At 40.2% G+C, this 15689-nt stretch overlaps 1 protein-coding gene across 1 annotated transcript in view; it reads right to left on the bottom strand.

Moving 5' to 3' along the window:
- LOC124544858 (phosphatidylserine decarboxylase proenzyme, mitochondrial) overlaps positions 1–15689 on the bottom strand; it is a 116845-nt gene that overhangs the window by 37417 nt on the left and 63739 nt on the right. Inside the window, exon 6 of the mRNA XM_047123570.1 lies at positions 6198–6359. Within this exon, the coding sequence (XP_046979526.1) occupies positions 6198–6359 (162 nt within the window). The remainder of the gene's footprint in view (positions 1–6197; positions 6360–15689) is intronic.

Raw genomic sequence — 15689 nt, 5'->3', positions numbered from 1 at the left:
AGGATATTTGTGGCTCTGAAATGGGTGCCCGGGCAATAAGTGGTGTAAGTTCGTGAACCTTTCATCAACCCCTGTTCACTGGTCTACGTATTTTAACACTGGCCTCTCAATATGTATATTCTTTACTGTCATTTCTTGTTAACAATATCAGTTTATTCCCATGAATTAGCAGCTTTCACTCTGTTAATACTTGGCAGAATCCAAACTGCATTTGGATCAGACAGCCTTAACTCTTGTGCAGAAAGGTGTGCAGTATACTGCTGCATCCATTTTCAATAAGCTGCCACCACCACAGGAATTCAAAAATATTTGCAGTAATCCACACGCATTATGGAGTAAGGGGAGTAGCTTACAATTGGTTCACCTCTTACTTTAAGAACAGAAAGCAGAAGGTAATTCTCTGCAATATTGAGAGTGGTAGTGATGTTCAGTCCCAATGGGGCACTGTTAAGTGGGGCGTTCCCCAAGGGTCGGTGCTGGGGCCACTGCTGTTTCTTATTTATATAAATGATATGCCTTCTAGTATTTCAGGTGATTCAAAAATATTTCTGTTTGGTGATGACACCAGCTTGATAGTGAAGGATATTGTGTGTAATATTGAAACAGTATCAAATAATGTAGTTCATGAAATAAGTTCATGGCTTGTGGAAAATAATTTGATGCTAAATCACAGTAAGACTCAGTTTTTACAGTTTCTAACTCACAATTCAACAAGAACCGATATTTTGATCAGACAGAATGGGCATATTATAAGCGAGACGGAACAGTTCAAGTTCCTAGGTGTTTGGATAGATAGTAAGCTGTTGTGGAAAGCCCATGTCCAGGATCTTGTTCAGAAACTAAACACTGCTTTATTTACCATTAGAACAGTATCTGAAATAAGTGACACTTCAACACAAAAAGTAGTCTACTTCACATACTTTCATACGCTTATGTCGTATGGTATTATTTTTTGGGGTAATTCTTCTGATTCAAAAAGGGTATTTTGGGCTCAAAAACGGGCTGTTCGAGCTATATGTGGTGTAAGCTTGAGAACCTGTCGACCCTTATTCAATAGTCTGGGAATTCTGACATTGCCCTCACAGTATATATTTTCTTTAATGTCGTTTGTTGTTAGCAATATTAGCCTATTCCCAAGAGTTAGCAGCTTTCACTCTGTTAATACTTGGCAGAATCCAAACTGCATTTGGATCAGACATCCTTAACTCTTGTGCAGAAAGGTGTGCAGTATACTGCTGCATCCATTTTCAATAAGCTGCCACCACCACAGGAATTAAAAAATATTTGCAGTAATCCACACGCTTTCAAATCAAAACTTAAGAGTTTCCTCATGGGTCACTCCTCCTATTCTGTTGAGGAGTTCCTTGAAAAATTAAGCTGATTCTTATATTATATTGTTGATTGCTTTTACTTGAACTTATGGCTTGACGTTTTTGGGTTCATAAATATTTTATTTTTATCTGTTATTACTTTTATGTTGTAATTTCATGTACTGACACGTTCCACGACCTTTGAGATTTCCTCCAAAATTTGGTCCCATGGAACTTGTTGTGCAGATAAATAAATAAAGAAGTTCTGGTAGAACCTCAAAGGGGATGATGTGCATTAAAGTCACTGGGTAGCAGAAATGGGTGAGGTAGGAAGTCTGGCCTGATGACATCAAATTACGGAGGGATATAAAGGGAAAGAGTCTGGAGAGGGAGGAAAAGGCGAACTGCAACAGCTTGAAGGTGGGTAGTCAGGGAGATGGGTTAACTATGAACATCATCCCGAATAAGTAGCATGACTCCCACACAAGATGGAATGCTGATGTCAGGTGGAAGGTCAAAATGGACAGGGAAAAAATGTGAAAGCTCAAAGCAGTGGTGAGGATGCAATTTTGTTTCCTGAAGCCAGACTACAAGGGAATGCTGCGATTCTATAAACAGCCATAAATACTCTTTGTGAGATCGAAGGCCAAGAATGTTCCCTTGGAGTAGAGTCATGATGAAGAAAAAATGAAGGGGAGACACCTCAGCGGCTGCTGAATACCAGCCTGCGAAGACTTGCTGCTACAGGGCACAGAGGCAGGAGGATCCTACTCCATGAGGTCCACAGATGCATCGGCTGTCTTGTGCTGTCAGTCTGTGGAGTACAACGGAGAAAAATGGTTGGTGGTGCGCACCTGCGACACGGAGGCCAGCCGGGTGAAGGTATCACGTGGCGACACCGTCAAAGAGGATCTTTCAGTTGGCAAAGGAGAAAACCATTTGCCTTTGTTGGACTTCTTCGAGCCTTTCTGGTTGACAGAGGACGACTCAGGTGTTGGTTGGCTGGAGGGACGTAGGAAGTCTTCATAGAAGTTATACTCCAGTCCTTTCCGGCCTGCTGGTTGTGTATCTGGTGGCTTTGCCCCTTGAGGTGAGAGTTTGATGGCTTGTTGAAAAGCTGGTCGATGGGACGGCGATGCTACCTTAACACCGGGTGATTTCATGACCTCAGAACTGAAGTTGAGGTCGCATGTCTATGTGGCCATGTCCTTCAGGGAGTGAGATGTAGCAAGAGCAGAACTACAAGTGTCAGACGATAGAACACAGAGTTTGCTACTAGTCAATAATTTGCAAGTGACCAGGTAAGGCACTTTCTTCTTTACCTGGATCTCCTGGACAGCTCGCTCATCAAGATACATGGGACAATCACAAGAGGTGGTGGCATGGTCACCACTGCAGTTGATACATCGGAGGAGGAGGCTGGGTGTCGACAAGATGTTCTAGTGTGGTTGAAACTATGACACTGGTAGCAGCACATTGGGTTCTGAATGTATAGTCAGACTGTGATAACTTCATAACCTGCTTTGATCTTTGATGGAAGCACCATTTTATCAAAGAGAAAAAAAGAGGCGTGTGGGCACTAATGAGGAATCTACCTTTTCCATCACCCCATGGACGGCAATGACATCCTGATCAGAGAGATAGGATTAGATTCCAGCCTCAGTTAGACAGTCGAGCAGCCTAGTGTAAATAACACCATGGGAAGAATTCAAAGTGCTATGGGCCTCAACACAAACAGGATAGCTGTGGAGAAGTGAGGTGGCTAGCAGTTGTTGTGCTTGAGAATCAGAAGTAGTCACCAGAAGCATAGTGCCATTATGTAAAAAAGAGCAGGATTTTACAAGGCGGGTAATAGCATCAACACCTTTTTGAACAATGAATGGATTTACCATTGCGAAGGACTGACCATCTTTAGTACGACAAACCACGAGGAATCGTGGTGCAGCTGGAAGGGTCTTTGAATTGGTAGCCTCAGTCCACTTACGTTTCATTGATGTTGATTGTGAAGATGATTGGCTGACTGCGAGAAAATCCCCCATGATTGCCAGCATCTCTGAGCAAAACAGGTTAGGGAAACGATTGAGGGGTTCAGTTGGGAAACATTACAGCATGCAGCTTATTCTCCAGATTTAGCTCAGTCCAACTATCTATTTGCATCACTGGGACACAGTCTCGCTGAACAACGCTTCAGTTCATATTAAAATGGCTCGCTGACTGGTTCTCTTCAAAAGAAGAACTTTTTTTTTTGGCATGGCATTCACAGCCTGCCAGAGAGATGGGAGAAATGAGACTTGCACCCAGTGGCCAAACTTCCCCGGACGGGGGCTCCCAGCCAACAACGCCACACGATCACTTTTTTTTAGAGCAATATGTAGCGCACACACCTGAGAAGTGCCATACTTATTTACACAATTGGATACTGAACCGAATTCTTAGCTTCCAGCATTTACTCCCAAATCTGAATATGAAGCCAAGCTTTATCCACAGTTAAGCATAGAGATGAGCTTAAGTCGTAATTAGAATTACCAACCAAGAGAAAAGCTGACCTCCCACAAAACTAATCATTACCATTGAGAACATTACACTCCGCATTTCAAAGAAAGCTTTGTCCAAAACCAGCAAAGTTTTCAATCTCACTTACAGGTTTTTCAATGACGCAATGCCTCTGCTATGAGCGAGCCTTTATCTTTGCTCCCGAATTTTGCATCTTATTTTGCATAGACACCATGTTTCATTAGTTAAGATGGCAAGCAACTGTAAACAAAGACAAAACTGCACAAGAATTTAAAGATTTCTTTAAAAGCTTGTATTACAAAAGAGAGGACTCAGAACCACAAACAGTTAATAAGGAAAACAATTGAATTCTGGCAGTAGTGGAAGATGAAGTGTACAAGGGGAAGAAAGATGTTGATCGCATTTCAGTAGAAATAGTTCAAGATAAAGGAAAAATAACACAGAAGGACAATTCCCCACAAATCCACACAAATGGAAATAGACTGCAATTATTCAGCTTCACAAAAAAGGAGATAGGTGATACATTAAAAACTACAGACCTGTAGTGTACAAGTGTTATTTGTTGAGAAAGAAGGAGAGAGAAAACATTAACCATTTGTACATAATGGACAAACTTATAGAACACGGCAATCAGTACAAACTAGCAATATGTTTGGGATCTAGTTATAGATTTTGACAAAGTTTAGAGTCCATTTCAACAATACCTGTGCTAACGGCCATTTGAAAGGAAGGTATCAACTCCACCTATGTTAGAATGCTGAATAATTTATATTACTGCCAGAATTTCTATTGGATTTAAGAAGAATAGTGGAAAATTTAGAATTGCAACAAGTGCTAGACAGTGACATCCCCAATACCTGAGCATCTCTAGAGGTAGTTTTCACAATTTTAAACTGAAAAAATAAAAGGAATATCTATTAATGGAATACATCTCAACCACATTTGTTTTGTTGATGACACTGTATAGTTCACATCCAATCAGAGATACTTCAACAAACAATGGAATAACTTAAATGAGAATGTTTGAAATTAGGCAGAAAAAGCACTATAGTAGGACAACAATAAAGGGTAACCATCATGCCAAAAAGAGAATAATACAAATTAGCAACAAATTCATATAAACAGTTGGTAAGTTTTTGCGTTTAGGACAGCTGAAGATGACTATACCCAGATAAAAATTACTTGTTATTTAACACTTCATGCCTTGAAAATTAGCTCCTCAATTCAGAACTCTCAATATCATGCACGGAACAGTTGTCGTCATGCTACAATCAAGAGTTAGTTCACTTGCAGTATTTGAGTGGTGCGTGGTACATACATTATCATTATCAAGCATAGACAGAAGTCTATTTAACAGTCATGACCTCAGCAGTCGAGAATGTGCTCTGTGTATGTTGCAAGCTTGCTCCTTCTGGTCTGTTCTTAACAGAAGCACAGCTGACAACCAATGGTGTACTGCTCAAGCACCATGTGCTGAATGTCAAATAATAAGAAATTTTAATCAGAGTGTAGATGGACGGTAAAAGAAATAAAAAGATAAGTAAACTTAATAGTTTTCCAAGCTAAGCTTCCAATATGTCTGAAAGAGAATGTTTAAAACCATTGTTAGAGGGTATTACCAATATGACTTACAAAAGTTAGACTTGAACTTTTAAAGCAACAACTCTTCAACATTCAGTGTTTTGCTAGTTGGGATCTGTGGAAGTATTTCTTTAGATCTTGTAACACTACTTTGGAGTGTTCTATAGCTGCTGTTGTGGGACTGTCTAACTATGTTACGTGGGTAGCAGCTCTGATGTGCAACTCCTCTATACATTTATTCAGGCCAACAATAAAAGTCATTTTCAAATGAAATGTGATACACATGACACAATACAAAGTAAAAACAAATAATTTCCATATTGACTCTGCAGCTCTGCCTGGAGTACAAAATTATGTTCTTTATTCATATTTTTCTTCTCCAAAAATAGAAATTAATATAAAGGTTTTTAATTCAGTGTAACACTGAATGAGATAATTGACACTGAAGTCATTAGCACAGTATGAGGTAAAATTCTAACTCTGGCATCCCTTGTGTGATTCACTGAAGAAGTATCCCGGATTTCAATCCATAAAAGTAAAACAAGTTGTGTACATGCACACTAGAAACTGGATTAGACTATTTTCATTATACTGTAAAAAACTTGTTGGTTATTCTAATGGGGTTATCCATTTGAAATAGGTTTGAAACTACAGTGACTGGTTTAAGACAAAAGCATATGTATTTCAGCGCACATGTAATTATTCCTTGACAAACTTTATGCTGAAGAAATGTACCACTTAGGAACCATAAAACTAAATAATAAGAAAACAAAATCTTCACATATCACTTACCTTGAAAATGTCTCCTAAAAATGACATCCCAGTCAACAGGCGAATGAAATCGGTGATAGTCTCCAGGTGCCAAGTATACAACATACTGGTACAACACATTATTCTTATTGTGCAGCAACGATTTCTGATACTCCTGATCAGCGGTGCCACCTCCATTGTCCTCTGCAAGTGATCAAATTTACTGCAATTTAATATGATGGAAATGTCATTATATAAATAACAGTTGAAATGATTATCCCAACTGTAGGAACAACCACCATATTTTCAAACACAATAACAGTTGAATGGAGGATAAATTCTCTCAGTCTTGGGAAATACAAGTACTGCAGTATTTTTAATTGATTTTAAAAATAGCACTGTGTAAGTGGCAGGCGTAACAGATCACACAAAATCATATTGCTTATTGATGAGGCGTATTTTCATCCGTATAACATGATTAACAATCAAAATTTTCTGTGTTAGCTGTGAATTTCACAAAACACCTGTAATACTGCATCCATGGAACTGTATAGTGTCCTAAGCAGAATGTGCAGGCGGCATCTTTATTGTTACTGAAGGTGGTGATCTGATATTAGCAAGACCTCATGTAAACACTATGACTTGCTGATAAAACTTTTTGAGGCCCGAACTGGGCTGGGCTGAAATGAGTAGATGGTTTCAACAGGACAGAGTCACTGCCAACAGTTATTGTCATTTACTCTTCATTTTCATCCTCGCTCATCATTTGAGCTTTCTGTGTGGTGACACTGCTTAAACTCCTTGCTCATCTTATTGGATCCCACGATATTTGTCCTTCAGGGTTGCATAAATCCAAGGTTTATGCACACTACACTCAAACTATTGCACATTTGAAAGAAGCAGTATGTCACAAACTTACAACTATTCCAAAAATGATAACCAACAAAGCTATGGTAAATGAACACAAGAGGCAATAACACTATCATCAATAATGGATTCTTCACAAGGACTATTTTAAAACCAAGTACAAAAGGAATTTTATCACATGTGAGTTTGCAAAAGTAATACACCTCTGCAGATGCCTATTTTAGATAACCATTACTTTTCAAAGTATGGGAGTTAGTTACTTATGTATACATCTTTATCAAAACAAAATGTTTTTATGTCAGGAATCTGTTTCCTAATTAATCTCCTCATTATCTGATCCCTCAGGTTTTCTCGGCATGACTGGTTAATAGCGAGCTTCTGGGTGTTCTGCTGAGTAGTTGTTTCCATTTTCTGCACAATATTTCAGTGACTGATATAGCATCTCCAGTTTAAATAATGTTCAGGGTATGGCATTCAATTTATTAAAATCTTGCTGGCAATAACATCCATCAGAGCTGAAAAACACTGAGAAAATTTGTGGTTCACCGAGTATCAATGTGGTCTCTGCAAAACAAAAGAGCATCAAAGGCTATAGTGGACATCAGGAATCAGACTTGGCTATAAATAGTGGCATGAGACCAACAACAACTCACTGTGTGGTTGGAGTCCAGGCAATGAGTACACATAATAGCATATCTCACAGCACCTGAAGATGATGGCGGGGTGGGTCACCAAAATATTTAGCAGAAAATGGGAACAACTCAGCTTAACACCCAAAAGCTCATTATTACTCTTCATTATTCATTATTTCTTTGGGCCATGGATGTATGAAGCTACAGCTACAGCTACAGCTATATCTACATCTACATTCATACTCTGCAAATCACCACGAAGTGCATGGCAGAGGGTACATTCAATTGTACCAGTTATTAGTGTTTCTTCCCATTCCATTCACATGTGGAGTGTGAGAAGAATGATTGTTTGACTGACTCTGTGAGTGATGTAATTATTCTAATTTTGCCCTCATGATCCATATGCGAGTGACACAGGGACATTGTAATATATTCTTAGAGTCATCACTTAAACCTTGTTCTTGAAACTTTGTTAACAGACTTTCTTGGGATAGTTTCAATCTACCTTCAAGAGTCTGCCAGTTCAGTTTCTTTAGCATCCCTGTAGAATTCTTCCGTGGGTCAAACAAGCCTGTGACCATTTGTGCTGCCCTTCTTGGTATACGTTCAGCATCGCCCGTCAGTCCTATTTGATAAGGGTCCCACACACTTGAGCAATATTCTGGAATGGGTCACAAGAGTGATATATAAGTAATCTCCTTTATAGATTGGTTGCACTTCCCGAATATTCCAACAATAAATCAAAGTCTATCACCTGCTTTACCCACACGTCATCATCATCATCATCATCATCATCATCATCAGTGTTCTGCCAAAAGGCAGATTTTCACACGGTAGTTCTCCAGGCTGTCCGGTCTTTTGCCATCCTCTTCAGGTCTGCATAATTTCCTCTTCCCTTTATGTCATCTATAATCTTGTATCTCCTTCTTCCTCTCAGTCTTCTCTTACAAACCAATCCTTCCAAAGCATCTACTAGCAAGCACTCCCTTCTCAATGAATGTCCCAACCGGTTCTTTTTCCTTTCTCTTACAACCTTCAGCAGACATCTTCACTCACTAACCCTTTCCAATACTCTTTCATTACTCACTCTTTCCATCCAGTTTATTCTCTCCATTCTCCTCCACATCCATATCTCAAATGCTTCTAACCTTTTTCCACCCTCTCGTCTCCGCGTCCATGTTTCTGCCCCATATATTGCCACACTCCAGACAAAACATTTGCCAAGCCTTTTCCTTAGTCCTTTATCTAATTTGCCACATAAGAGTCTCCTCTTTCTGTTGAATGCCTCCTTCGCGATGGCAATTCAAATTTTCACCTCATGGTGACATCTCAAGTCTTCAGTTATTGTGCTTCCAAAATATTTAAATTCACTTACTTGGCTAATGGTAGATTGTCCTATTTTAATATTGGACAGTCTGTGTCTTGTACTGATGACCATACTCTTTGTTTTTGCTGTGTTTATTTGCATTTACCATCTTGGAAGCAGAAGTAGAAAAGGTGCTGAAGGAGATGAAGAATAGGAAGGCATGTGGAATTGATGATTTGGCAACAGAACTGTTGAAGAGTCTGGGAAACAAGGCAAGAAAAGAAATAGTCTACCTCTGTAATGAGATATATGACAAAGGGGAATGGTCTGAGGACTTCATTGCAACAGTTATGATACCAATAGAGAAAAAGAGAAACACTAAAAAATGTGAAGAGCACCAGATCATCAGTCTAATTTCTCATGCAGCTAAAGTCTTGCTGAGAGTGTCGAATAGAAGGTTATACGGCAAGCTGCATAGAGGGATTGCAGAGGATCAGTTTGGATTTAGAAGAGGAAAAGGAACAGGAGATGCTATTGGCCTGTTAAGATCTATAGGGGAAAGATATATGGAAAAGGGTAGAGAAATCTTTGCTGTTTTTACAGATTTAGAAAAGGCTTTTGACAAAGTACAGTGGAACAAGCTGATGGATATTTTGAAGAGGAAAGGAGTAGATTGGAAAGAGACGACTGATACGGAATCTATATTTACACCAGAAAGTAAGGATAAGGATTGGAAATGAAATGTCAGAAGGAAGCAGCATTGGACGAGGTGTTAGACAAGGTTGTTGCATTTCCCCACTGTTGTTTAATGTATACCCTGAACAGATTATTGTGAAAAGCTTAGACGGGAAAAGAGGAATATGTATTGGTGGAAAGAGAATAGAATGTATAAGATTTGCTGATGACATGGTATTAGTGGCAGAAAGTGAGCGGACAGTGAATAACATGCTTAAAGATCTGATATGAATGTAGCTTGTGTGGAATATGGGATGCAAATAAACACCCACAAGTGAGCCTATATAATAATTCCATTTTAGACCTCTATGAAGTGTTACATACAGGTATTTGTATGGGTTGGCCGATTCCAACTGTGGCTCATTGATTTCGTAATCTTAAGAAACTACTATTGAGTATCAGTCACTGGGTAAATGTGTGTGTGTACACAGACTGGGCAATGATCCCAAATGAACTGCACAATGTCAATGAAAGAGTATAAGCCTCCAGTGACCTGTAAGCATTCACATCAGCTAGTCATTCCGTAGAAATATTCATTTCAAGTAGAATCATCCATCCAACATATCTTGCTCCATGAATGTATCCTTCACTTTTCTAACCACATTTCTATGAGTCAGAGTCAGTAATAAATTAAAATAAATGGCACCATGATATAATTTATGCAACGTTCAAGAATATTATTGTACAGTTATCTATTGTTGACTACATTTTATATGTATTACTGTCCTCAACTACTTTACAATTCCAAGAGATCAAAGACTTGTAAGACATAGAATAAGGAGGGGGAGGGGCGAGGGGTAAAAAATAATTATTCTTCAGACAGAAACTGAGGAATTTAGATTAAATTCATACGAGAATGGAAAGATTTACCAGAGTAAACAAAAAACATCTTGCAAAACAGAGTTTACAAACACACAGATGTTTAACAAAAGTATTTTGCAAGCAGAAAAAGAATTTGCAAGTACATAGAAAGAAAAAGCTAAGAAAATGGAATGAGAAATTTATTGAAGAGAAGGTCCAAACAACAATGCATGCAAAATGGAATATGCCAAATTATACAGTATCTTTTGAAAATGTTTTCTGAGGATGTGAAAACATAATGAAAATTTGGTATTACTTGGCAAAGTGAACTGGTTGCTCTTGTAACCTCACCAGTAGATTGGTGTCACATGCTATAAGTCTGTATGTCCACTGAATGCAGTGCCCACTTGGAACAACAACCGACAGCTTGTAAGTATAACTCACTTTGGTTGCTCATGATGTTTCACTGGCATTGTCCATAACACCACCTTCCATGGCGATCTGCTATTTCCCACAGCTGTATTACCCACTCTCTCAGTCATAGGTGATAACGCTGACACTCTGTTTGAATCTATGCTGACTGTTTCAGTTTCCACATCTGCCAAAATGTCTCTTCCCAAGTAGTCATCACACACTCTATTGGCATTATACACAAGCTCCATAGTCTTATAATCTCACAACAGCAAAAATAAACTGACAGTGTCTTCTAGTGGTGTGTGACTTCTGGTAGGTCCCAAGTCTGATTCCTGGTGACCACTTTAATTTTTTCTTAGGTGGAAAGGTCTGGAAGGAGGTCCACTCAGCCATGTGATGTTAAATGAAAGGCTGCTTCAATGTAAAAGCAGCAAAAGTGACATGATAGTCGTTGAAATAGTGTTACATTAAAAGTCTTTCACCAGGCTAGGTGGCACACAATGATCATTTATTAGCAGCAAAAGCATCAGCTATTATTTTTTTGGGTGAAAAGATGGATATATTATGACAAGGGATCTTATTCTTTACAAGAGTCCAGACTAGGTCTATAGGATTTGGGTCTTAGATGGTAAGGTAGCACTAGGAAGGGAAATATATTCTTGCAAAATTTTTTCAATGGAATGAACAGGAGGAAGCTGATTCTCCTTAATTAATGCTAAAAGCCCAGCTTTCCTTATCTCTAGGTTTTGTTAATTTTTTCTGCCCACTTCTGCATGACAGTTTGAAGTTTTCCTGTTGTAGTCACATAAAAAAAGAACTCTGCATTCACAGCAATGAAATTTTTTGGTGCTGTTGTTGTTTGACAATATTCCTTGCGCACTGCACTCATCCTCCGCAAAGTTTAATAACACTGCAGAGTGTACAAATCAGCAGTTTAACTAAATAAACCACTGGGTGCTTTAATTCTGATGCTTCATTTTGTTGTGTGCTCATTCTAAAAGCATCAAACAATGGAAACTTTAGGTTGTAATAACAACGATATTAGGAAATGGATAGACTGCTACACACCCTAAAGATGATACGTTGCATTGCAGATAGGCACAAAGAAGAGACTGTTACACATTATAGCTTTTGGCCATAGCCTTCTTCAACAAAGGAAACAGACACACATTCACACAAGCAAGCACACCTCAATTCATGCATGACCACTACCACCAGCAGCTCTGACCGGAATTTGACTGCCACGTGAATAGCAATACGGAGTGGGGCAGGGACGGGGAGGAATAGCAGTGCACCAGGTGGGGGGAGTTAAGAGTGCTGTCTGGCAGAGTGAATAGACACTAGATTGCAGCCTGATGAGACTGTCAGGTGCAGCACAGGGAGGTGAGGTATGGGGGGGAAAATGGGGTGCAGAAAAGCAGTGGAGCAGAAAGGGGGTGGAAACTTGGGTGAACAGTGTGGGGACAGTAGGTTACCATATGTTGAAGGCAGAATTTATTTCCAGGGCAGAGGATGTGTTGTAGCAATAACTCCCATCTGTGTAGTTTAGAAAAGCTGGTGCTGGAAGGGAGGCTGCAGATGACCCAGACTGCGAAGCAGCCATAGAAATCAAGCACGTTACGATCTGCTGCATGTTGTGTCTCAGGGTGGTCTACTTTGCTCTTGGCCACAGAGTGGCGGAGGCCGTTCATCCTGGTAGACAGCTGGTTGGCAGTCATACCAATATAAAAAGCTGTGCAAACGTTGCAGTAGAGCTGGTATATGACATGGCTTCTTTCACAGATCGCCCAGCCAGGACTGGAATAGGAAGGGCTGGATGTGTGCATTGCCCACTCAATCTCTACAACATCCTAGTCTGTCCTATGCCACTACCAAACCCACTCCTTGCCACAAGGATCATAACCCAGTGGAAGACTTGGATGCAAGATCTGGCCAATGCACCAATCCAGGACCTCCTATTCAATCAAGTCACAGACTTATCTTACCCCATCAAAGGCCGAGCCACCTGTGAAAGCAGCCATGTTGTGTACCAGCTCTGCAACCGTTGGACAGCTTTTTATATTAGTGTGACTACACTGTCCACCAGCAGAAATGGCCACCGCCAAACTGTGGTCATGAGCAAAGTAGACAATGGTGTGTCACAACATGCAGTTGAATGTAACATGCTCGATTTCAATGGATGCTTCACAAACTGGGCCATCTGGATCCTCCCTCCACAATATCCCCTACCCACATTGTGTGTGACCATCTGATCTGCAAATGCACCCGCCTACCCTTTCCCCTTCCCTGCTCCTCCATTTTTCCGCTGCCTGCCACTCCCACTCCCCCCTCTGCAAACCCATCTCCCAAGGCGCTCCTGCAGTCTCACTAGGCCGTGATTTCATTCCTGCACACCTGGCTAGACAGCGCTCTTCTCTCCCCCTACCAGGTGCTCTGCTATCTCTTCCCTTCCCTGCCCCACTCCAGAATGCTATTCACGTGACAGTCCCATTCCAGTTGGAGCTGCTGGTGGTAGCAATCATATGTGCATGAGGTTTGCCTGCTTTTGTTTACACGTGTGCATTTTCTTTTCTGGAGAAGGCTTCGGACAAACACTATAATGTGTAACAGTGATTTTGTTATACCTGTCTTCAACTCAAAGGGGTCTTCTTTTCACAAGTATCTTCTCCTGTCCACCATTGTTTCTGGCTTTGTTTAAAATCAAGTCCGATAGATGGAACAGTTGTTTTTACAGTTTCTTTGCTAGCCTAAGAGTCCAGGTTTGCACAGCAGAAGCTGAGAAGTTTTTGGAAAGATGGTATTTCCTTGTACTGTTCATAATATTGCAGAACATTTAGTCTAATAACAAATTTGTCTATATCTTTACTGAAATGTTTACTGTAGGTTTTTTCTTATTCTGCTTTCGGGCTGATATCTGAATCCTGCTTCACTCAGTATCATCTCCCTTTGAAATTTAAAATAATCTACTTGTTCAGAGCTTTGATCTGACGTTCAAGGGTTAACACAATAAGTATTACAATTAGAAATGGTGTTTTTTACTGAGGCAATGCAACTCATACAATGCAAATTACCTACATCATATTCACCCAGTGTTTGAGGATAAGAGCACAAGAAACTTTACATAGAATTTCAAACTTCTGTGAAATCTTTCCACACTGACAAGGTCCCCCTCCTTCCCCTGCCCTCACTCCACTTCATAAAATGAAGAAAGGAAAAAAGTTTATTACTATGTTTTCATTGTTAATTTCTGCTACAACCTGAAATCTTCCTCGTACACAATGCTAACCTGCAACCTCAAGATAATCTGATTACATCTAATTTAACCCCCCCCCCCCCTCCAACAGCCCAATACGATAACAATGCAATTTAAATTTAATCTCTATCACTATCACGTCTATTCTATTTTACATTTACATCATCATCTGCATTTCATTTCATTTATTTTAATCATGTTTACTATTTTCATTTTTTTCACTGCATTCTTTCTTTGACATTACTGTTATTTTAGGCCTATCACCACATATCCTGTCAAAACTACATGATTTCCACCTTCCTTTCCCAAACTGTAACCAACCTTTTGCCTGCCCTTGTCTTCCCATACATCTAATCAGCAATACTTGCTCAATCCATTTAGTCCAACGCAGGAAAGTTTCCCACCCCTGCCAAAATTAAACTTTTTTTTTTATTTTGTCAGGAAAGTAGAACACAAAGACAAAGAAAGGAGTTAAAAATGACTACATGTTAAGCTAATTGACATGAGGTAAGACAACTAAAAAACATGGATGGAGAAAGGTACATAAAATACGCCATAGAGTAATGGAGGTCCTGAGTTAAAGATTGTCCTTCACCATATTGCCACAACTGATAAAAAGGAAAATGCAGCCAACTGTCCAAGCATGGTTCACTAAAATGGCCGATAACTCAGATAGCAAACATAGATGAGAACGTAACTGGTTAAAAAATGGCAATCCGTCAGGAAATGGCGAACTGTCAGAGGTTGAGAGCAATGAGCACAAAGTGGTGAGGGAGCATTATTTAATAAATGGCAATGGTTAAAGAGAGGGTACCCAATATGCAACCCAGTTAAAGTGATCTCATGGTGAGGGGGCCAAGAGGAAATCATTCAAGCCGCTCCGAGAGGCTTAATTCCCTGGAGCTTGTTCGCCCGAAGGGTGGACCAGTGGTGATGCCAAAGTGACACCACCTGCTGACAGACAGCAACACAGACACCATTGGAGGGAATGGAAGAACTAGTGGACTGAGGAATGAGGACTGCAGTCTTGGCAGCAGCATCAGCAGCTTCGTTTCCCATCAGACTGATGTGATCAGGAACCCACATAAACATCACAGTGGCTCCATCAAAAGCGAGCAAGTGACAACTTTTCTGGACCCACTGCACTAAGGGATGGGCAGTGTAAATTACACAGAGGCTCTCAAGGGCACTGAGAGAGTCAGATGATGCAATTGAAAAGCCTTTGTCGCCGGATGTACTGTGTGGCCCGATACAGGGCAAAGAGCTGTGCTGTAAATACTGAGCAGTGTCTGGAAGATGATACTGAAAATCATCGGTGCGAATGACAAAGGCACACCTGATACCACAGTCAGTCTGAGAGCCATCAGTGTACGGAAAGGTACTATCGCGAAGTTCCATGTGCAGGGTTGTGAAACTCATGGCGATATAGCAAGGCTGGAGTAGTGTCCTTAGGAAGTGAATGACGGCCAAGGTGGACACGAGCCGTCGCATGAAGCCAAGGTGGTGAAGGGTTCACATCCATCAGG

The sequence above is a fragment of the Schistocerca americana genome, chromosome 8, assembly GCF_021461395.2.
Source record: "Schistocerca americana isolate TAMUIC-IGC-003095 chromosome 8, iqSchAmer2.1, whole genome shotgun sequence".
Lineage (NCBI taxonomy): Eukaryota > Metazoa > Arthropoda > Insecta > Orthoptera > Acrididae > Schistocerca > Schistocerca americana.
This window is presented reverse-complemented; position numbering and strand designations above follow the sequence as displayed.